This window comes from Crotalus tigris, unplaced genomic scaffold (assembly GCF_016545835.1).
Source record: "Crotalus tigris isolate CLP2741 ecotype Arizona unplaced genomic scaffold, ASM1654583v1 scf7180000019496.3020429, whole genome shotgun sequence".
NCBI lineage: Eukaryota > Metazoa > Chordata > Lepidosauria > Squamata > Viperidae > Crotalus > Crotalus tigris.
The window spans coordinates 925,087-950,051 of NW_024097566.1; the positions used below are offsets into that span (position 1 = coordinate 925,087).

Here is a 24,965-nt window from a genome sequence, read left to right on the forward strand (position 1 = left end):
AAACCCTCCCCCATTCTTCCCAGAGCTGAATACAGGCTTAACTAGAACTTAAAAGAAAAAAAGTTTTAAGCCCAAATAAACCTTAAGCAAATATAATTACACTCAATAAACAAGTTGTAAAATACTTTAACTCCATTATATATAAAAAACAAAAAGAGGAAAAAAAGAGAGAAGATAAAAAAATAAAAAAAATAAAAAATTAAAGAATAATAATAATTACACTTCTAGATAATATCTTAAACTTTAGATATAAATTATTCAAAATCTAGATAATATTTTCTTATATCATACTTATATTGTATAAAATTTATCCATCTTTTCCACACCAAGAGATACTTCTCTTGCGATTGATCTTTCAAGAAAGCCGAAATTTTTGCCATTTCCGCTAAGTAGGAAACTTTAAAAAACCATTCTTGCAAAGTAGGCAAAAATTCCTTCTTCCAATATTGCCCTATTAACAACCTAGCTGCAGTAATTAAATTTAACATTAAAATAATCTCTTTGTCATCACAATCCGGAACAATACCCAATAAAAACAATTGTAGAGTAAATTTTATCCTTCTTTTAAAAATTATTTGAATATTCCACCATATCTTAATCCAAAAAGCTTTTATACTTTTACATGACCACCAGATATGATAATAAGTAGCATCCAAGCAACCACATCTCCAACATTTAGGCTGTAGGTTTGGATACATACGAGACATTTTTTGTGGATCAAGGTGCCATCTATAAAACATTTTATAAAAATTTTCCCATAAGTTTTGGGCTTGCGTGAATTTAACATTCCTCATCCAAATAATCTCCCATGTATCTAATAAAATCGGTTCATCAAAATTTTGTGCCCACTTAACCATACAATCTTTAACTAGCTCTGCTTCTGAATCCAATTCCACCAAGACACCATAAATTCTTTTAATATGGGTTCAACTTTGATCTCTAATTTGTTTTAACGAATTCTCATCCTCTCTAAGCAAGCCCACATTATAATCTATCTTCCACCTTTCCAATAGTTGTCTATACTGAAACCATGAATAAATAATATTTTCTTGTGCTAATTCATCCATAGATTTTAATTGCCAATTTTTACCATCCCACTTAAGTAATTGTGTATAAGAAATAGTATCCATCTTAACTCCTCTCCTTATTCCTTCTATTGCATGCCATGGAATAGCCCATAATGGAATTCTTGAATCACTTCTATAATATTTCTTCCAAACCCGAAGTAAAGAAATTCTTAAGATATGAGATCTAAAAACCCTATCAACCTTTTTATTATAAATTAAATAGGCATGCCATCCAAAAAGTAAATCCCATCCCTCCAAAAGGAGTATATCTACATTTGTTAGATTAACCCAATCACTGATTGATGTTAAGACCACAGCATCATAATACAATTTCAAATTCTGTATCTTTAGTCCACCTCTCTCTCGTATATCTTGTAAAATTTTAAGTTTTACTCTTGGTTTTTTCCCAGATAAATTTATTGATACCTTTCTGCCACTCATCTAAATTTGCTTATTTCTTTAAAATAGGTATCATTTGAAATAAAAAAAGAAATTTTGGCAGAACATTCATTTTAATCGCTGCTATTCTCCCCAAAAGGGACAATTGCAGCTTTTTCCAATTGTCCAAATCCTTTTGTATTCTAACCCACAGCGTTTCATAATTATTTTTATACAGTTTTGCATTGGAAGCAGATAAAATAACACCCAAATATTTTACCTTATTAACGACCTCAAAACCTGTCAATCTAATCAAGGTCTCCTTATCCAAGTTGGTCATGTTCTTAGGCAATATTTTAGTCTTATTATTATTAATTTTAAAACCTGAAACTTGTCCATACTGATTTATCAATGGTAACAACTCCGTTATGGAATGAATTGGTTGAGATAAAGTAACAACCAGATCATCTGCAAAGGCCCTTAGTTTATATTCTTTTTTATTAATTTCTATTCCTTTTATTTTCGATGATTCCCGAATTTTGATCAATAAAATTTCCAAAGTTAAAACAAACAGCAATGGGGACAATGGACAACCCTGTCTGGTCCCCTTTTCAATTGAGAATACCTCTGATAAACCTCCATTAACTATAAGTTGTGCCGTTTGTTTTTGATAAATGGCTCGGAGAGCCTGTAAAATTTTATCTCCAAAGTTCATTTCCTCAACCAATCTTAACATAAATTGCCAATTTAATTAATCAAAAGCTTTTTCAGCATCTAAAAATATCAAACCTGCAGAGATTTGGTTGCTCTTATCCAAATATTCTATTAAGTTAATAATTTGTTAACATTATTTTTCATATACCTTCCAGTTATAAAGCCAGTTTGATCCATATGTACTAGTTGATTCAACACAATCATAAATCTATTAGCTAAAATTTTCGAAAAAATCTTATAATCTACATTCAAACGAGATATAGGTCTATAATTCTTTGGTAGAGTAAGATCTTGGTCTTCTTTTGGAATCAAAGATATAAAAGCTCTACCCCAAGACAAGGGGGTCTCTAAACCCTGTAATATATTATTAAAAAGTTCCCTTAAAGGTTCTATCAACTCATCTATCAAAGTCTTATAATAAATTGATGTCAATCCATCAGTACCAGGTGCTTTTCCTAACTTTAATTCTTTAATTGCTATCATCATTTCCTCTATAGTAATCAATCCATTAATTTCTTGTTTCTGATCTTCTGTTAATTTAGGAAAATGAGCATCTTGTAAATATTTATCTGAAACCTGTACTTTCCTGCCCATATATAATTTCTTATAATAATCTAAAAAAGATTTCTTAATCATTTCCTTCTGGAATACCAATTTACCATTAAAATTTATTTTATCTATAATTAAGTCTTCTTATTTTTTGTAACTGTCTTCTGTTGTGCTTTGTTAAAGCTTGATAATATATGAAAAATATGCAAATGAGCCAAAGTTCAACATTGTAAAGTGCAAATGTAATTTAATTAACTGAAAAATTAAATATATGCTTGGTTTATCTATGGCAGAGTCATAATAATAGGTACTATATAATTAGTGTGGTTGTTTTTGAATATTTGAATTTTTTTCTTGACTATAATTGTCTTATACTATAATGCATTCAACTGTATCCAGTTATGTATCCAGTAATTCATATTTTAATTACCGTGACATGGCAGTTTAAGTCCAGAATGTTCCATTTGTAAACTCTCAGATTATCTTCAGTGTTCATGTTTCAAAATTGCACCCAAAATTTTGGGAAGATGTTGAGCATCCCTGCTTCGTAGCTCATGTGCTACAGTCTAAATCTGGATTTATCTCCTCAGCTGTAGTCCAATAGAATGATTTTCATTATGCTTTATTTTTCTCTTTTTTTCTGAAACTGAGGACTAACCTGGATCTGTTTGCTTCTGATTAGATTTTATCTTTTTATAAACTTAACTTATGGCTTGTTTTGTGTTTGTTTGCCCTACAGCCAGACAGCTGATTTAAAAAGGGTTGCTGCAGGACATGTCAACTTAAATGTGCTCTTTCTATACTTCTGGTCTTTACTCTGCTTTGGTAACAAGGCCAGTGAATAATTGTGAAGCTTACTGCAGGGCAGATTAAAGTTCAGCCACTGGTTTGTTTCCCAAATGGAAGTAAAAAAATCAGTTACTGCCATTAACATGGACTGATGGTAAAAGACAGCCAAATTTTGACAGCTGGAGTAGTGAGTTTAGTTAGTTAATTAATTAGTTAGTTTAGTTACTTTGCTTTAGGGAGGTCCAGATCTAATTTCTTTGGTAGTCTTAATGCTGCTGTTAAAAGTGTAGGTCATGGGTGTCAAACTGCCAGCCCGCAGGCTGGATGCGTCATCCAGAAGTACCCACCCCATTGCCAGCAATGGCAAAACTGTCCCGATATGTTGCGCGACATCATGTGATATCTCGAGTTTGACATGTCTGATGTAGGTACAGCAGAGCTCTCTAAGTATTTGGAGAATCCTTGACCTACTTTTCTAGTAATAGCAATACCAAGATTGCTGGAGGAAGCACTCAGAATGCTCCAGCTATAATTTTCTCTAGTTACATCGGTGCTTCTTTTCCTTTTGGTATTATGTCAGTCCAGTATGGGAAAGCAAAAAGGCCTTGTAGAAAAGTTAGTTATGGTATTAACAGGTTCACCTGCTACAATCAAAAGCAACTAGTAGAGCAAGGCACATTCAATGCACTGACATCACTCATCATGGAAATAGCTAGGTTTGTTTTAGGAGAAGATGAAAAAATTACTTCTCTACCAGATTAGAAAAACTTGCCAAATGGCCTTGGCAATATACATGGTCATGCTGATATATCTTTTAAGAATAGTAGACAGTTATGAAATTGTGTTAGTGTGCCCCTGTTCCTGACTTCTGTCTTCTATAGGTTATAAAAAAAAGGTAAAGGAGTCCATGTGGACTTTACTTTGTTAGTGTTGCTGAGTATTGGGGCAGTGCTCATGTCTGTTTCAAGGCCATTGAGCCAGCGGTGTCTGAAGACCTTTTTTGTGGTTATGATGAAGTCATCTTTAAAAGTTAGGTTAATTTGTTAACAGGATTTGCATACTTTCTATACATATTCTAACATTAGCAGAAGTGTCATGTAAGGGACTGGACTGAATGTTCTTTAGTTCATTATATTCTCAGATAAGTTAGGTTGAGTAACTGGCTCCACATCACCTAATGAGCTCAATGCTCTAGTAAGGACTTCTACCAGAGTTTCTTTGGCACCAGTTCAACCCATTAACAAGTGTGCTTATTAGTTTCCTTAGGTCAGTGCTTCCAGAACCTGAAAAAAATTACCCAAGATTGGGAAAAGTGGTTTTTCTTTGGATAAATGACAGATGAACCCATTAACCAACCATACTAGGTGTGGGGGAAATTGCACGCGTAGCAAACTGCCATGTTTTTCCCCCCACAAACCTCATAACCTCTTGATACCCTTTGTCCTAATGAAGCAGCCAGACGGTCATCCCCTTTTGACTTAATATCTCACCTACCTAAATAGATAATATGCTTAAGTTACTTCCTATCTCTTCCTGCCTTTGTTAGTTCTTTCACCTTTTGATCTATCTGTATTTGTTTTTACCTGGTCTCTGATCAGGTAATATGTTACTAGAAAATAGTTGCTTATATGAAGGAATTTTCCACTGAAGAAACTTTATGTCAGCATCTAATGGTTAAACTTATGAATGTAAAATGTCAGCATTTAATGGTAAAAGCCTATGTATGTAAAAAGTATATAAAAACCAATAAACATACAGAAACTCTCAAGCTGTCTCAAGCTGTGACAAGCAGCTCTGCAGCAGCTTCAAATCTCTGCTCAAGACATGCCTGAGTCTTTTTCTTTACAAATAGGGACATTTAAAGAAGGATTTTCTGATAAGCCATAAAAAGGACTTATAAGCAGTTTTGAATAATGAAGGAAAATGTCTTTGACTGTTGAAATTCTAAAAAAAAGTTGTGTTTAATGTGAACTTCAAAACCAATTAATTTACACATGAAAATAACTTCTAATTTAACATTACATTTAAAAAAAAAACATTTTTCTTTTTTTGTTACAGAAACAGGCTCTCCAATAACAGCTTCTTGTATTGGCTTAGGAAACTCTCTAACTCCTCCTGCAGGACAGACTGGAAAGTTGGTACCAGGATACAATGGTAAAGTTGAAAAGTAGATGCTATTAAAATACACTCTGTGTCTACGTGTGTGTGTGTGTGTGTGTGTGTGTGTGTGTGTGTGTGTGTGTGAGAGAGAGAGAGAGAGAGAGAGAGAGAGAGAGAGAGAGAGAGAGAGAGAGAGAGAGAGAGAGAGAGAGAGAGAGAGAGATCTTTTTAACTATGCTTTTCCCGACAAAAAGGAACAGGTAAACAATCTTTAAAGCTTAAGTGTTGATGTTTTGACAGTTTAGAACCAACACAACTTTGATCTTTTTTTAACTGCTTCAAAATTCCTGTTATCTCCAAGATGAAAGAAACCCTGCAAAAGATATCTTTATGTGATATATTTTTGAAATTGTACCATGGATCAATTGTTTTCTAAAGCTGCAATAAGTGTTTTCACTCTGACATCAAGGCACAACATAATTTAATGTGGACTGTTATTGCTTCATTTCTTGCTTGGATTCTTTAGAGCAGGGTGTCCAATCCTGGCAACGTTTAAGACTTGTGGACTTCAACTCCCAGAGTTCTCCCACCAGCCATGTTGATGTCTACAAGTCTTAAAAGTTGCCAAGTTTGGACACCTCTGCTTTAGAATATCCCAACCCATATAGGTTGTCACATGGGGCTTTCTGTTCTGTAGAACAAATGCCCAGGAGAATCACTTATATATTGAATTATATGGGGCAGAATCAATAAAAGTCAAAAAATTAACTTAATACAAACTGCCTCACAGAGATTAAATTGCTTGTGGGCCAAGAAATATATCTCTCATAGTAAATTTGGCCAGAACTGCAGATACTTCTTGAAGATCTGTATGGGAGAATGAATTTTGTAGGTTATAATGAAATCATGGCAACTGCCCTACATTCCATGGGTGTTCCTGACATATTCTGAAGAAGATATTTTATACTGTTGCATTTTTGTATTTATATTATAGTATCTGCACTAACATATGAAAGAAATCTTAAATTGAGGAGCTTTTGAGCTTCGTATTTGCATATTCAGAATGTATCGATTTGGTAACCTCCATAAATATGTTTCACGATTCAGAAAATCTTTATTGAAATTATCTAGAGTTCAACTACCTTATCAGGGAGACTTTTATGAACCAGACCTAAAAAGGCAATAGCTGTTTCTAATTTGAATAACAAGTGAAGAAAAAATAGAACATGCAATCAAAATTAAAGAAGTAACACAGTTTTCATAATGTTCTGATTTAACTTTGAACAGCAAGGGGTGTTTTTTCTTAAAATATAATTAAAGCTAAAATTGTAAAATGAAATTATGAAATGTAGTTTAATTAACTCAAACATAGCTGATTATTCTTTATATAAAGGATGCATGGAAGGAAATGCTTTTAAATTTTTTATATTCTCTTTTCCTATTTTGATAAGATGCCTGGTAATGATGAAGCAAAAAGAAATTCAGATAACTATGGCAAATGACCCATGTTTATTAGCCTAGAAATAGATATCGGCTTCTACTTCCTCATCTTTCATTGTTCTCAAGACTGTAAATTTTGAAAACAACAGCAATTTTCATTCTATTTAACTTTCTGAAGTTGGTTAACCCTGAAATACTTCTATTTTAATTAAAATTGAAACTATTATTCTTGTTTTTATGACTTGTGATGCTTTTTTGTTTTAGTTGTGATTCTGGATGACAACAAGCAGCCTGTAAAAGTGAAGACTCTAGGAAACATAGTGGTGAAGTAAGCAATTTATGACTTCCAAAACATTTACAACTGAGCAAAGTAAATAGAGATGAGGGAATGAGAACATATTCAAAATGGACAATTGAAGAATAATTTATATTGTTATTATGGGAGACCCAAGTCTACTGATAGGATATTGTAATATTGATCTGCTGCAATATCTGTTTGCCAAGAAAATACTTGAAAGACAATCTCCATTTAAGGAAAAAACCTAATTGAAATAGAAAACATAGGTTCATGTACTGAAAGATAGAACTGTATTCTGAAAAAGGTAATTACTTCAGGTAAAGATAGCTTTTGATCATAAAATCTAGGTTATCATGTTGATTTAAAGATGGACACTTGAAGCTAGCACATAGAATATTTTGTTGCATTACTTCTAAATATTGTAGGCCAGAATATGTTCCTGTTTATTTATGTATTAAATAAACAGGAACATATTCTGGCCTACAATATAGTCTATAGGGCTTACTGCTTTCTATGTGCTGTACATTATATATAATCTAGCTCAATAATCAAACCAACAAGCCAATTCATTTATTAAATGCCTCAAAAAGGATTAACAACCATGAGCTATAAATATTTGGTGAATAGTCTCAAGATAGAATAAGAGGCATCATTTTGATGGAAACTTTACTGAGAAACTTTATGAGTTTTAGCAGATGTTGTATGCCAATTCCAGATACCGTAAAACACCATCACAAATTCTTACATTTTCCCTTTATTATTGCCTAAGCACATTTGTTGCAAGTCATCAGGTAGAATTCATTTAACACAGAGACACACATACAGAGAGACACATACAGACACAGACACAGACACAGACACACACACACACACACCACATATATATAGGGAGGGAGGGAGGGGGAAGACGGAGAGCAGAAATGCCAGAACAGCCGCTCTTTGCAGGACTGGGGGGGGGGAATTACGGTCGGGATGACAATGGCCTTGTGGGTGGGGAAGGATAATAGCCCGACAGTGGGCCTGGATCATAGCGTGAGATACAACACTCAAGATCCCCCCAGAATGGGAGGGGAGGGAGACCAGGCGCAGGGACGTGTTGACAGACACCCTCCAGGTGCTTGCACATGCGCCAGAAGAGCACTTGAGGATCGTAGAACAACCAGTGGGGCCAAGGACAGGTTGCCAGATGCGGAACAACTGAGCGCTGAAAGGATGAGTACAATCAGCAGGCCGATGACACACTAAAGGAGCCAGGCGCAGAGGCAGGAGGTTATATGAGTTGGCTCCCAGATCTCCTTTTACTCCAACTCTGACAACGTCAGCAGTTTGGCCAACAAAAGCTTAGTGACTCTTTTTAACCACAGGCTTGTTTCTATTAGAATCCATGGCTCATGGCCCAAATGTTATAAAATTAGGTTGATTTACTTGCATAACACTTCACAGTGTGCAGCATTTGCTCTCGGATATTTAAATTATGAATCGCTTCCTGTTGCTATTTTGTGTTATAAGATCTTGTGTGGAAGGTCTTCCTGGATGGATGATTTAAATTTTAATATAGATTGTACTATGAACTCAAATGTCATTCTTTTGGGGGGCATAAAGGTGGAAATAAATGCCTGCTTTGTTTATTTTACTTCTTTCCATCCAACCTTCTATACTTGCAACACCATTGAAAATATACTTTTATTGTTTCTTGAAAGGGGTTTTTTGAGAGACTTATTTTTAACAATAAATTATGAAATCATAACACTACTAATGTTGTGGAAAACTCTTGAGGAATATTGAATTCTTTAGAAAATTTCACATGAGTTTCTTCTTGTAATACATTTGAGGGTATTGTAACTATGGTATTTTAGCTATAAATTAAATTTATGTATTCTAAATGATAACAATTCTTGACAATGTGTGAGAATGAAAATCACTGCTATTAATCATGTTTGGCTTGCTTCTCTTCTATTAGCCACTCTATAAGGAATAATTGTTTGTGTGATATGACTAAAGGTAAATACTGTGTCTTAAGCATAAGACTGTTGTGGTTGCCCTAGACTTGCATAGGAGGGAGAAATCAATTTGACAGTGGTCTGGTAGAGGAAAACTAGAGTTGATAGCTGGAAGTTCCTGTGCTCAAAGTTAAGGAAAAAGTAACTTTTCTAGCCCTGCATTTAAAAGTATTCTGAATTTAGAAGAATATATTTCATTATTTTTTAGTTTTCTGTATTATTGTATTCTGCATTTATATCCCTCCCATTTTTTAAATATACAATAGGTTGCCTTTGCCACCAGGAGCCTTTTTAGGTCTTTGGAAAAATGAAGAGCTTTATAAAGAATTATATTTCCAAAAATTTCCGGTAAGAAGAGATTAAATATATAATAGTATACATTATTTAAAATGTGAAATGCTCTATATTTTTCCTTTAATTTTGATCAATGGCTATCCTCACTTTCCTTTTACTTATTTCCCATTTGGCTTTTGAATCCTGAAAGCTTTTCTTAGCTTTATGGAAATGTTTAATTTTCAGTCTTTAAACTTGCTGACTGGTTTAATTTTAGTTAAAATATATCATTTTATATTAAAATATTTTACATGGTAAAAAAAATTCCTGTGAGCTCACACATGCATGCAGACACATATACACACATGTGGTATATTTAGGATAGCAAAAGCTTCAGTTATGCCAAATCTGTATATTTTTCTTTCTCTTCCAAAAATCTTTATCAGACGGGATCACATAGAAGATGAACAGCACTCATGGTAAATGCTTTTGTATGTTTCATATTGAATTTACATAGAAAGCACTTTAATGATGTGTCAACCTGTCAACCTCCATGAACAGAACCATGAAGTATAGACTGAAACTTAGAAAAAATGCCAGGGATCAAATGAGGTACTTATTTGGTAATGCATTGATTTAGGAGCAAAAATGTAATATTGTTGTGTCTAATATTCTGAAGCATTTTTCATTTATCTACTTTTCTTCTTAGGGATATTACGATACTATGGATGCAGGTTATATGGATGAAGAAGGCTATCTATATGTCATGTCTCGTGTGGATGATGTGATAAATGTTGCAGGCCATAGAATTTCAGCAGGTGCAATTGAAGAGGTAAAGATAAAACAACCAGGAAAAATGGTACCTCAGTCTCAAATGCACAAAAAGAGGAGAGGGGGGGGGGTCTGTCTCAAAATTATTTTTTTCTGGTGAGTCTCTTTTTTTAGCAAAGTTTTCTCCATGAAGACTTAATGAATAAGTGGAGCAACAGGAGCAGTAAATGGGAGCAGTGCTCTTATCATTACTAGACTGTTCCTCTTATATACTCACTGAAAGCCATCATATTAACTTCTGACAATATTCTAGACTAATGCTTTATCCGAGACACTGAAGAAAAAATAAATGGTGGCTCCCTGACAGCATTGATTGGAATGCAGGAAAAAGAAATAACTGTTTTTAAGACAGGGTAGAGAGGATGCATTGTTCAGCCTCGTGAGGGTTTAGTGAAGCATATCTGTTCTGGACCGTATAGCTCTATGTAACTTCGTATAGCTCTGTGTAACCCTAACTAATGAGCATGTATCACTATGTTAGAATATCTGGCAGTTATTGGGTTAAATGCTGGGTTTGTTGATGGGTCAGTGGGAGGAGTTTCTAAAGGGCATTGGGAGACTTCCTGGACACAAGCCAGATTGGAATGTCTTTGAAAGAAGCATGGGCCATCAGATGTCACCACGATGAGCCTGCGCCGTTATAAAGATGGTATGGAAGAGAGCATCATTCTTTTACCTATAGGAATGGACAAAAGATGTATTTTCCAGAAGTAACAACCATAGCATGAATGCAAGTAATCTTTCTGATTGAAATATATTTTTTGTTATGAAATCATTTCTATTGAGTTATCTATCTGACTTGATTTAAAAGAAGGCATTTTTAACTCAGAGTCAGAATAGTAAAAGAATGCTCAGAACTCATATCAGCTTTATAAAGGCAAACAGTAATTTGATGGGGCCAGTCTCCCACTAAACGCCTGCAAAGTAAAGTCAGTGTGTTTGTTTGGCAGACAGCGGTTCAAAAAGGTGTAATTCAGATGCATTGTTTTGTTAATTCGCTGTTAACTCTGCAAGTAGCCACTGCATGACAAAGTTTATCTGTATAGACGAGCATCTGCTGGCAAGGATTCATTACTAGTCAAACTCTGCATGCTAGCCAACGTTTTAAAGAAAAGTAAAAGTTATAAAGTGCTTTGTGTTTTGTTTGGATGCTTCTGCTAAATTGTCTTAGGATCTGTTTACAAGCCAACGTTTAAGTCAAAGAGATATTGTGCTGTCTATCTCAGGAAAAGTTTAGCCTTCTTTAGCCACTTTCAAAACAGTTGTTAATGTCGTTTGCATGTATCTCCGTTCAAGAGAAGAAAGCAGTTGTGTATTTCTATAGCTCTACTCTTTCTGTGGCTTTTCACATTTGAAAGGATCAAAGGAATTGTGAGCAGCAACCCCCCTTCTCCCTTTCCTTTGCTGGCAATTCGTCTTGAGGCAATGAGGGGATGGTTTCAAAGGATTGTCTGTGAATTCAACTTTGTTTGGAATGTCTGGGAATGCATGAAACTGACATGGAAAGGATTTCTTGCTAACTTTGGCAAATTTCTGTTGGCTTTGTTTGATGTTCAGAAAGGGTGATTCCCCCCTCTTTTCTGGCCCCAACACAAGCAATAAAAACATTTGTCGCCTTAGCAACCAGGCCAAATTCCTTGTCACTAAGGAAAGCAATTAAGGCAATTAACCACCCAGCCAGAGCACTGGTAAAAGAAGCTAAACTCCCCCCTCCCTTAGGAATGCTTGGAATTTCAACCAATGTCAATGGAATAAGAAGGCATCTGGTTTCAGAGGCAGAACCAACCCCAATAGCATTGCAGTAGCACCCCCTGGTGGTCAATTTATACATGACACCCTTATGCGATTTCTTGCTTCTTGCAAGAAGCATCTACATGCTGGACTACAACAACTGACGATTAATTCAGCACATAGCAGGCTCATAACAAGCCAAGCTAAGAGAACCCCATAGAGGGAAAGAAGTGAAGCACTGCATGCTTCACTAATTACGCAGAGTAAATCTGATAATTAAAGAGCAAGTTACTTAACTTTATCCCAAGCTACCAAAACCCCCTAGAGGGCACAGAGTAAACTTCGCTAAAGTATTCACTCACTCAAGCTGACGACCAAGTTGTTCCAGTTTGAGGGAAATTAAGGAGAAGAACAAGCAGAGCCAATTGTCCTTACTTATTATCACAAGCTGATGACCAAGGGGTTCCAGCCTGCAACTTAATGGCCAGGTGGGAGTTTTGTAGCTCTACATTCTCTCAGTGGCTACTAGCAGTAACGTGGTAATAAGAGGAATTTTGGCTGGCCTTTCTTCAGATGCCCTTGGGGTTAAAGGAGGAACTACACGCAAGCCTTTAATCATGCCCAAAGCCAGCCCTCTAGTGGACAAAGGGTGAACCTTGAAGGAAGAGCACCCTGGTAGCCGACCCGCAGCAAGTGACCCCTAGTGGTGAAGGGGTGAATTGCGCTGAAGTACCCACAAACGCAGGAGAATGCACCCAGTGGCGCCTCCACCCACAGACAGCACCTCTGAAGCTGATCTGCAAGTAGCGACCCCTAGTGGTCAAAGAGAGAAGTTCTTCAAATTCGCTTCAAAATAGCTGAGAAGAACACTGAACCTACCCTAGCCATGGCAGAGTGTCCCACTCGTCTAGCAGAAGGGATTCAACCAACCAGCCTAGATGAGGCACCCCAACCAGCCAATCAAGGAGAAATGCTGCAAACAGCCAACCTTGACTTGTACACAGAAGCTGAAGCTCAAGCCTCAGCAAGGCCAAAGGCATGATTTGATTTGAATTCAAGATAAATCAAGGAAAAAAAGCATGAATTCATGCAAACCGTTTCACAATTTGATATAGGAAAATTTGATCCATGGAATGAGGAAGTATTAAAATTCCTGCGGCACTCCGTTAGAGGCAGGCAGAATGGGATGAGAATAGCAAATCTAACCTCTGTGAAGGATATTAATCTGCAAAGTTTTACTGGATTTTGTAAATATTTGTATGAAATATTTCTCCACATCATTTTAAAAATGAACCAGTAAACGTGAGGAAAGGCCAATACAATAGCCATCATTGAGCAGAATCTATAGAGACTCAGTGAATTAATTTAGAAATTGTTCTAGTCTAAATAAAAAATATTTTAAAAAACATTTAAGGTTTAAAACTATTTTAAAATAAACTCATGCCAGGTGATCTCCTCAGCATGGTGGTAAGTTGGGCAGGACACATTGGCAAGGTTTGGCATTTCCTGAACGGGACTTGGTTGCAGCTTTCATTGCAAGTTGTATTGGCAGGACAGGGCACAGAAGTCTTATCATTCCGTTAACACAAGAAAGAACTAAATTAATGTTTGTGGCCTTGCTTAGCACATTAAGAAGCTGAGAATTGGGAAAATCAAAGAAACTCATTAAGTTTTGCCACCCAAGGAGCTCTGTTAGAAAACTGATTGGTTACATAACTCAGTCCCTTGCATTCTCTTTCTATAGAACTGATATTGCATCATATATTTTCTGTAGCAACTCCAGAGGCAGTGTATCATATATAGAACTTATAAAATGTTTATTAAAGATAGTCCTCAACTTACAACCATTCATTTAGTATAGCATTTGAACTTACAACAACACTGAAAAAAATAACTTACGACCAATTTTCACACTTACCTTGCAGTATTCCCATGGTCACATGATCAAAATTTGGGCACATGGCAACTGGAATGTATTTATGATAGCTAGCTGTCCTAGGGTCATGTGATCACCATTGGTAACCTTCCCAGTTAGCTTCTAACAAGCAATCAATCGGGAAAAGCCAGATTCACTTAATGACCACATGATTTACTTAACAAATGTAGTGATTTGTTTAACAACTGTGCAAAATATTTCCTAAAATGGGGCAAAATTCACTTAACAGCTGCTTTGCTTAGCAACTGAAATGGATTAAAGCAGGTCTCTGTTTTAATTTGTGAATCTGATTTGTTAAAGTGATTTGATCAAAGCTTCAAACTGAAATATCCTTTTGAAATTTGGAGCATGATCTAATTCAAAACCATGTATTTATTTCATTGAAATTAGATAGGCTTCTTCCCACACAAATGCTTGGAAAGTTACTCCTTGCTGTTTAGTGAAAAGTTACATTTTATGGGTTTTCCATGCTACTCTCAGAATTTAGGAATCTATTTTAGTATGGAGGTCCAAGAGGAAATGAGCAGTCTACTCATATATTGTGACTCCTGCACATTCCTTTTTCTACATATCAGAGCCAACCACCACATAAATTATCCCACTACAAATTCATTTATAATCATATATGATCTCAGTCAAACATGGCTGGGAAGCATAGAGTTTTTCAGACTATATATTATGAAGTCCCCGTTAATGTTTGAAAGAGCCACCATATAATATGCAAATAAGTTTTTATTGGTACAGATTATCAAATGGACCATGATATCTAGATTTCCACATTCTCTGAGATGGACCTTGGATGTTTGTTCTATTTTAAATGAATTCCCGAGCAAATTTCTGCTCAGAATACTCCTGCTGGTGAAAAGAACATTTAGTAGTAGCCTAATCCTTGTGCCTCATCCTAGGCTACTTATCCCATGTTTCTGAGAAATCTCAAAACTGTATAGAGCAGATTTTTAGGGTTTTGTATGCGAAGGAGGACAAGCCTATTAATGGAGAGCTCCACCTTATTGTCCATAGGCTGCTGTTCTGGACCCATCTTGTCAGATAAGTAATGGACATGCCCGTTTTATATTTGTCTAATATAGTATTTTTATTCTTTTCTCTCTTCAGGCTGTTCTCTCCCATATGGCTGTGGCAGACTGTGCAGTTGTTGGTCAAGAGGATCAATTAAAGGGCCATGTTCCTCTAGCATTGTGTGTTCTGAGAAATGGTGAGAACTTGTTCATTTACAAAGCTGAATTTATCTTTAGAGTTTTGAAGTGAATGATTTGCTTGAGATTGTTGTCTTGATTTGGCTGTGATAGCCAATAAAGCCACTTATCTTGTGCTCTTATATGCTTATTAGAAATTGATATTGAAGAGGAACAACTGTTGGAAGAAATTGTTACACGAGTTAGAGAAGATATTGGTCCTGTGGCAGCTTTTCGGAAAGCAGTATTTGTGAAACAAATACCAAAAACCCGTTCTGGCAAGATACCACGATCAGCTCTTGCTTCTCTTGTGAATGGGAAGCCATACAAGGTAACTACCATAAATACAGAATATAGTAAGGTACTAGACAACCTGTGACCCACCATGTCATTGTTTCAGAGATATTTCCTTACCCAAATACAATAGAGAAACAGACTGACCATTGGTGGGCAAAAAGGAGAGGGAGCAATTTATTAATTTGTCATGTCCCTCACAGAGTGACTCTGGGCAGTGTACAATTAAATATTAAAAGCATAAAAAACAGTAGGTAAAATTTAAAAGAGGCAAGGAATGTTAAAAATTGATTTAAAAAGAGGGGGAGGGCTTTCAGAGTGCCAACCAGCCCCACAACTGCATTTTCAACTGCTTTTATGGCTTTGTGGAAGGTAAAGAAACAGATAGGCACCCAATGCAGCTTACACAGCAGAAATGTTACATGCACCAATCTTTGGATGTCCAGGATTGCCTTTATGGCTGCATTTTGTACCAGCTGAAGCTTCTGGATACTTTTCAAGGGTAGCCCTATGTAGAGTGCATTGCAATAGTCCAGATGGAAAATGACCAGGGAATGGGTCATTTCCTGGCAAATAGGTGGGGAAGAAATGGAGGTAGTGACAGATTTTATTTTTCTGGGCTCAAAGATCACCTCAGATGGGGACTGCAGCCAAGAAATTAAAAGATGCTTGCTCCTGGGGAGGAAAGCTATAGCAAATCTAGACAGCATACTAAAAAGCAGAGACATCACCCTGCCAACAAAAGTGCGTATAGTCCAGGCCATGATTTTCCCAGTAGCAATGTATGACTGTGAAAGTTGGACCATAAGAAAGGCTGAGCGCCAAAGAATTGAGGCCTTTGAACTATGGTGCTGGAGAAGACTCCTGCGAGTCCCTTGGACTGCAAGGCGTTCAAACCGGTCAGTCCTAGAAGAGATCAACCCCGACTGCTCTTTAGGAGGCCAGATCCTGAAGTTGAAATTCAAATACTTTGGCCACCTAATGAGAAGTAAGGACTCACTGGAAAAGGGCCTAATGCTGGGAAAGATTGAGGGCAATAGAAGAAGGGGACGACAGAGAATGAGATGGCTGGATGGAGTCACTGAAGCAGTAGGTGTGAACTTAAATGGACTCCAGAAGATGGTAGAGGACAGGAAGACCTGGAGGAACGTTGTCCATGGGTCACGATGGGTTGGACACGACTTCGCAATTAACAACAACAACAAAGGGAAGGCATGCAGTCGGTGGTATAAGTTGGAAAAAGTGCCTGGGGTGCATGTGAAGTGCCGTGTGGGTTGGATTGGGCATGTAGTGGGGCAGTGCAGTGCAAGAAGAATGCATGGGAGTTGCAGGGATATGTGAGAAGTGCTGTGCCAATGGGGCATGGTGTTGTGAGGTTGGGAAGGGTGCCTAGAGGTACATAAGAGCTGCCACATGAGTCAAGAAAGATGTGCAAGGGGCAGTGTGCATTGGGAAGAGGACATGCGAGTGCACAGGAGGTACTGCATGTTATCAAGGAAGGTGCACAGGTGGGTTGGGGAGGATATAGGTATTGTAGGTGTGCAAGAGGGCTGGGAAGAGTACCCAGATTTTTTTTCCTCCCTGTTCCTTTCCCCTTTCTTTCCCTCAGCAACAGCCAGGTAAGTGTCTTCTGCTGGATGCGGGAAGGAACAAGGGATTGCAAGACTGTCTGGCAAACTGTCACAGAACATTGTAAATAAAGACCATATGACTATAGCAGCAGTTTGGTATTGCAGCCACCGCCAGTATAACAGAAACTGCACAACTTTCCCAAATTTCATTCCCTTGGAAATCATGAGTCCTGATTTTGGTCACATTCTGTAAGTTGGCTGATCTGAAATACCTTTAATTGTTGCCCTATGATGCATTGTCTTTTCATGGGCAAATACTGTCTTATATATGATTTTCACAATTTTAATTTGCCATATTAAGATTCTTGTTTTTTTTTTTTCATTTTTTTTTCAGATAACCCCAACTATTGAGGATCCTGCTGCGTTTAAACATGTAGAAGAAGTGTTAAAAAGATTAAAATAACATTTAACAAACACTAAAATGTAAGGAAGACCTGCATTACTTACTGCAATTTGTTACGCCAGAAATACAAGTAAAATGTTGATTTTATTTCTGTAAATGTGTTACTGAATCTTAGATTACAGTAACAAGTAATATTCAGTTGGTGGTGTAAATTTTACAATGAGCTATTTAGATGATTTTAAATTTTTTAATTGTAATTAAAACTGTATGAGCAAATATTAGTAATACACACATTGTTCTTAAGTACAGTGCAAAAGATGACATAATTTAAATTCTGTTAAAATTATATTTGTTTCTTTCAGTGCCAGGATGAAAATTAATCTCAGGCCTTAAAGTTTTCTTTGTCTGAAACACCCATACTTGCACTGAAGTTTTTTAAGTAGCTCAACATTGGTAGCTACAATTTGTTGTTGTAACATACAGATTTAAATTTTGAGTAATAAGGTAAAGAAAATGGATGCTAATGGAGTTAATCACTAGTCTACATTTATCTATGGTCTGTAATCTGTGCTCTTTAGGCAGAAATTAGGTGTCCAGTTCAGCTCTTCTACTCTATCGAGCCTCTGCACTATCAGCCCCCTCTACCACAAAGATCCTGCAGGAGAAGGGCAGTGTGGGATCTGGCAGGGTGAGAACTGTGAACCATAAACACAAAGCTTTTGCTGTGTCCCTGCACAACAAGTACAGTGCCCTTGCTGACCTTAATAAGGACATTAAGGGAGACAGGTAAAGGTATTTGCGATGATAATTCAAATAAGCAGGGGATTGTGGTCCGAGATGAAGAACTAGTTTTTGACAGGGAGAAATACGAATCAGGTATTACACATCAGTCATCCAAGAACAGAAAGGCATCGAAAAAGAGAAGCCACCTTTTGGTTGGTGATTAAATTATAAGGGATGTAAATTTAGGAAAGGACACAGAGGTTTCGAAAGAGGTCAGATGTCTTCCAGGTGCTACTGTCAGTAGGGATAAGAAGTGTATTTCTAAAATAATCAAGAATGCCACTAAGGACTGTGATGTGGAGGCTATTGTTCATTTTGGCACTAATGATCTGTCCCCAAAAAGATGTACTCTCTGTGCAGAATGATTTCCAGAGCTTGGGGCAGGAACTAAGCAGAATAGGCTGTAAGCTTACTTTTTCCAGAGGTTTTACCAATGTATAAGGAGCAAAATGAAAAAGGCCAGCATATAGCAGAATTCAATATGTGGCTAAAGGAGTGGTGCAATGTGGGAATAATTGCATAGATCTGCTTATAGACTTGCTCTCATACAGTCCTTGACATACCAAAGCAGACCGTTCCAGCCACGGAACACATCCATCAGCCATTTGGACAGGCTATGATAAGAACACGGGAAACAAGATGAATGAGTCATTACCCACCTGCACAGCCTTGCATCTGGAAAGTATCTGCTATGTGATACATTGTAACCGCCCTTGTATACGCCTTTTTATTACGCCGTGTGATGTAGAAACTATTGTAACAATAAAAGAGGGTCTTGGAGTCAGCTCTGGGCTCTTATCCCGAGATACCTACGTCCGTGTCTCATTCTTCATGGGAGACCACCACAACTGGTGACCCCGACATGATCCACTAAGGGATACGTCCCTGCCGACCCTTTACTTATTGCCTGGAATAGGCTTAGTGCACCCGACGACGTTCCTGGCGACACTCCTCTTCGTAAATATGGGGGGTGGAATGTCTCACACTCAAAAGCATCATGTGGAAGAGCTGAGACTACTTGGCAGGAAAAAATATCTTACTAATCAGGAACAGAAAGTAACCCGTCACCTTTCTAAATCTGAGGCTGTTAAATTGCTTGCTTACGTATGGGCTAACTGCTCATCCTATCTGGAGTCTGGATCTTTAAAAGTAGATACATGGAGAAAAATTGGCGCCGTTCTCCATCAGTCTCCGAGAGCCCCACCAGAGATTTTGTGCCTTTGGAAAATTGCCTATACCCTGATTCAAACCCATGCTGACTCGCCTCATCAGCCTTTATTAGACCCTCCACCGTACAAAAGTCCGTCTGTTATGTTGGCCACTCCCTTGCCACCCAGAGCTGGTTTTAACCCTCCTTCTGCCCCTGAAAATTCTATGGATCCTGATAAACAACAAACAGCCTCTCCTGTTCCTGCCACGTTACCGCCTGTCTCCCGGCCCGGAATCATCCGTGGTGCTTTTCAAAAGGCTTTGAAAAATGGTGATTTGAGCGTCTCTGACCTATCCGAGACAGAGTTGTTCCCTGTTACTTACCAACAGACCGCAGCGGGCATAGTGGTTGATTGGGAAGCACTTCCCCTGGCTATGATCCGAGAATTGAAAAAGGCTACAAAAGATTATGACATAACCAGTCCCTATACTCGGGGACTGATACACTCAGTTGCTAGCGCATATTGAATGTTGCCTCAAGATTGGAGAGATTTGTTCCGTATGCTTCTTAACGGAACGCAATACGTAGTTTTTGAATCTGAATATAAGAGAGAGGCACAAAACAGAGCTAATCACCCAGGTTCACAATGGACAGCGGAACAACTCTTCGGAGAAGGCACTTTTGCTACCCTTAATGCTCAGGCTCAAACTTTCACCCCCTTCGCATTCCCGATCATTAATTCTTGTGTTCTTTCCGCCAGGCTCGCGTTGATGAGTCTGGCACCCCGATTCAGTCTTTTTCTGCCATTCGCCAAACCGCGACTGAATCCTATGCAGACTTTGTGAATCGCCTGCAAGTTGCCATTGAGCGTCAAATTTCAAACAGAGATGCGGCAAATGAAATCCTCATAAAATTGGCTTATGAACATGCAAATGCGGACTGCCAGTCCATTCTTAAACCACTTGTTTCCAGTCCCACGGCTACTCTTGCAGACTTTCTTAAAGCCTGCTGCATTGTGGGAACCAATGCTTTTCAAATGGACACTCTTGCAGCCGCAATCCAAAAGGGGAATCAACCCCAAGGCACTTGCTTCAATTGTGGAAAACCTGATCATTTTAAAAAGCAATGAAGAGCCCCAGGAGGCGGCGCGGCTCGACCCGCTGCCATCCCCGGAGCCAAGCCCAAAACTGTGTGCCCAAAATGTAAAAAGGGTTTTCATTGGGCCAATCAGTGTCGTTCCTCTCAGTCCAATTGGGGAAACTAATAGAGGGGTCTGCAGCTAACCCCTCTCGAAAGGCTGCACCCTTTTCAGACTCTACTCCTTCTTCTGCTTCGCAATATTTTTCTGGCATTGATTTAATATTGGCTTTTGATCTTTCTGTTACTTTTCCTAACCTACTCACGGTTGCTGAAACCCTTTATTCCGGACCCTTGCCTCTGGAAACGGAGGGAATGATCCTCCCCACACCTGTTGCCTGGGAACAAGGAGTGTTTGTGCTTCCAGGTATGATAGATCCCACGTATAGAGACACCCTAAAAGTCCAATTTTATACCAACCTCTCTGTCACAATGAACCGGGGGGATACGGTGGCACGCTTGGTTCTATTACCGCGTGCAGCGCTATCCCTTCCAGAGGCTGCATATGTGCCTCACTCTGGGAACCCTTCCTCTGATTTATTGGCACTAACAAAGCAAATTACTCCCCAAAAAATAGTGATGCCTTTTTTAATCAATGGCATTCTCTTCTCTGGTCTTGTAGACTCCGGTGCGGATGTCTCAGTCATAAGGACAGCTGAATGGCCCTCTAACTGGCCCCTCGAATCCTCACCGGCAGTCAGGAGAGTGGGAGGACTTCAACAAGCAAGCTCCAGTAAAAATTGGCTTACTGCACAACGAATCACAAAAGGCATTTCTGCTAAATTTAAACCTGTCGTCCTCCCCCTTTACACAAATTTATGGGGCAGAGACTTACTCTCTCAATTTGATGCGAAGTTAATTCTTGAAGACTAATAAAGCCTTCTTCACCCATGAAGCTTATGCTCCTTTCTGACACCCCCATATGGATAGACCAATGGCCACTTACTTTAGAAAAACAGCATTGCAGAAACTGATATATCAGCAAATACAATCTGCCCATTTGGAACCAACCATCAGTCCTTATAACACCACAGTATTTGTAGTCAAGAAGAAATCAGGCAACTGGAGAATTATTCATGATCTCCGTCTTATCAACACAATAATTAAACCCATGGGTCCGCTACAGTGCGGAATGCCCAACCCAAATATGATCCCCAAAAACTATGATTTGGCGGTTATTGATTTAAAAGACTGTTTTTTTACCATTCCTCTACACCGTGATGACAAACAACTTTTTTCCTTTTCTTTGCCTCAAACTAACATGTCCTGACCTACTCCTCGCTATCAGTGGACTGTTCTTCCCCCAGGCATGCTTAACAGCCCCACTATATGTCAAGCTTTTGTGGACGCTGCCTTGTTGCCTTTTCGCAAATTCTATCCTAACTTTTTGCTTTATCACTATATGGATGACATTCTCCTAGCCGAACCGGGTCCTCCCGGCACGGTGCAAACTGTCCTCCCCCAACTCATTCAGCTTTTAGCTTCTTATGGCTTTATTGTCGCCCCGGAAAAAAATTCAGACCCATTCTCCCTTTTTATATCTGGGACACAAAGTCCTAGCCTCTCATTCTATTCCAGTACTCCCTACCATTCACCTTCCTTCTCCTCTTACTTTAGTTGTTCTACAACAAATCTTGGGCACCATAAATTTTGTGCGCCCATTTCTTGCACTCACCACTGCCCAATTGGCACCCTTGTTTTTGGCTCTGTGTGGCCACACTTCCCCCTCCTCTGTTGTTGTTCTTAACCCCACTCAAAACAAGTCTTTGCCTTAATTAATAGTACCCTCTCCACCCGCTGGGTGGACCGAGCCATTCCCAATGAGCCTCTGTCTTTGGCTATATTTAATACTCCTTCTATTCCTACAGCTGCCCTTCTCCAACATCAAAAGGGGAGGGTCTCCATTGTCGAATGGATTCACCTCCCCAATACCCCTCGCAAATCTATCAATCCACTGCCATGTATGTTTGCTCTTTTAATTACGAAGGGCCGTTTTCGAGCAAAATGTTTAATTGGATTTGATATTGTTTTTTTATATGTCCCCATGTCTCTTACTATATGGGAACCTTTATTTGCCTCTTCAGATGTATTGCAACTTTCTCTTGCTGATTGGGCAGGATCTGTTTCCTGTCATATTCTCTCTGACCCTCGCTTCCAACTCCTTAATAATGTCTCAATTTCTCTGCATTCCCCTATTTCTTCTTCTCCCATTCCTAATACTGTCACCCTCTATGTTGATGGTAGCAAGACCTATGGCTCATGTGTATGGAAGGAGGGTGAACAATGGCACACAAAAATTACTCCTCCTCAAACTTCTGCTCAGCGTGCTGAACTTGCCGCTACAATCTTAGCTTTACAAACTTTTCCTTCTGAACCTTTTAATCTTATTTTAGATAGTCTTTATGTATATAAAGTTCTCACCTCTTTATCTGACTCATATGTGTCACCCTCATTGGATGACTCTCTCCTTAGTTTATTTCTCACACTCCAGTCCCTTCTCCATTCCCGCTCTACTTATTTTTTTCCTGCTCATATTAGAAGTCACCAACCTTTCCCTGGTATTATCTCCGAAGGCAATGCCAAGGCGGATGCTGCCGCTTTGGCCGCCTCGACTCACCAGGACGTTTCTGTCCTTGTTTTATCTCCCATAACCCCATGAGACAGCCATTTGTATTTTCATCAAAATAAGAAGGCTTTAATGAAACAATTTTCTTTAACGGCTACGGAGGCTGCGGCTATCATACAACAATATCCCACCTGCAGCCTCCAAGCACACTCTGTTCCTCAAGGGGTCAACCCAAGAGGGACGCAGAGCTGTCAACTTTGGCAAATGGATGTTACGCAATATTTGCCATTTGCCCCCTGGAAATATTTGCATGTTTCCATTGACACATATTCAGGTTTTATTATGGCCACCCCTCAAAGGGGTGAGTCTGCTAAACATGTTATTAATCATTGTATTCGTACTTTTTCTATCCTGGGCAACCCAAAAGAAATAAAAACAGACAATGGTCCTGCTTATACCAGCACCTTTGCGCAGTTTTGCACTCACTGGTCTTTTGTTCATAAATTTGGCATTCCATATAACTCCACTGGTCAAGTGATCGTGGAATGAGCCAATCAAACCGTAAAAAGGGCTCTAGACATGCATGCAAAAAAGAAAGGGGAAAATACCCCCGGCTTGCCTGGGATACAAAACACTCTTAATCTTGTACTTTTTACCTTAAACTTTTTGAATGTTTCTGGCACCCCTGGCTCAACCACCGCAAGCAGGCATTTTTCTGCTTCTCCCACAGATTCTTCACGCCCCCAGGTCTACTATCGATGTTTGCCTGATCCCACCTGGAAAGGGCCTGCCTCCCTCATTACTGGGGTCGAGGCTACGCTGCAATAGACGACCATGGCGAGATCATTTGGACTCCAGCTCGTTGTGTTCGTCCTTATATGGCTCAACGTACACCACCTCAGCCAGGCATATGAGGATCAGGGACTGTTGGCTTTAAATGCTTTTGTACGGGATGCCAGGCGCACTGTTCTTACACTTAAAGTCACGAACTATTGGATTTGCATGCAAATTCCTGGTGACAGTCGTGGTGGCCTCATTTTTCATGCCATCCCGTTCAATGAAACAGGATGGAAGCAGCTGTGGAACGTAACAACAGAGACATTGAATATGACATATGCTGTGGGCGCTCGTATAATGGAACCTGCCAGATTTTGTTTTTATAGCACAGGACTATTCAGTACTGCCACTTATTTGGGAAATTATAGTAATTGTCAACAAGTTATTATATGGAATTCCGCAAAGAAATGCAAATCCATCAAAAGCAACCTTACTAAGATAAACGACACTTATCGAAGCAATCAATGGACGAACGTCAGTACCTACATGGCTTGCCTTGACATGGAATCCATAATAACATTTGCTAATGAGTCTCGCCAGGATTATTATGAGTTATCTGATATGTGGCTACTATGTGGCCGTAGAGCCTATCGCCAGGTACCTAAGGATTGGAAAGGCACCTGTACACTGGGCCTTTTGACCCCTGCTGTATATGCCTTGCCTCATCTCCCTGATGGACGCCTGCAGAACAAACGTGATACTAGTTCCTTGGATCCACCCCTAACATTGGGCGGTTGTTTAGAGATTCAAATCAGCAGAGGGATACTACCCAATCTAGGAGTTGCCATGAACTATCGGGACCTTCATTTGCTTAACAATTGGACTGTTCATATGTTTAATGAAACAATCAACAGCATTAAAATGATTAATCAAGAAATGGGGGAAATAAGGGAAGTAGTTTTGCAAAATCAGTATGCTTTAGATA

The 24,965-nt window shown here is 38.6% G+C and overlaps 1 protein-coding gene across 5 annotated transcripts in view; it reads left to right on the forward strand.

Annotated features, from left to right (window-relative positions):
• ACSS3 (acyl-CoA synthetase short chain family member 3) overlaps positions 1-18,322 on the forward strand; it is a 74,657-nt gene extending 56,335 nt beyond the window's left edge. For all 5 annotated transcript variants that reach the window (XM_039362927.1, XM_039362928.1, XM_039362929.1 and 2 more), the window contains 7 exons: positions 5,556-5,651; positions 7,302-7,365; positions 9,602-9,683; positions 10,318-10,440; positions 15,220-15,319; positions 15,455-15,630; positions 17,559-18,322. In XM_039362927.1, coding sequence (XP_039218861.1) covers positions 5,556-5,651; positions 7,302-7,365; positions 9,602-9,683; positions 10,318-10,440; positions 15,220-15,319; positions 15,455-15,630; positions 17,559-17,627 — 710 coding nt within the window. In that variant the 3' untranslated portion in view covers positions 17,628-18,322. The remainder of the gene's footprint in view (positions 1-5,555; positions 5,652-7,301; positions 7,366-9,601; positions 9,684-10,317; positions 10,441-15,219; positions 15,320-15,454; positions 15,631-17,558) is intronic.
• The last annotated feature ends 6,643 nt before the right edge of the window (positions 18,323-24,965 follow it).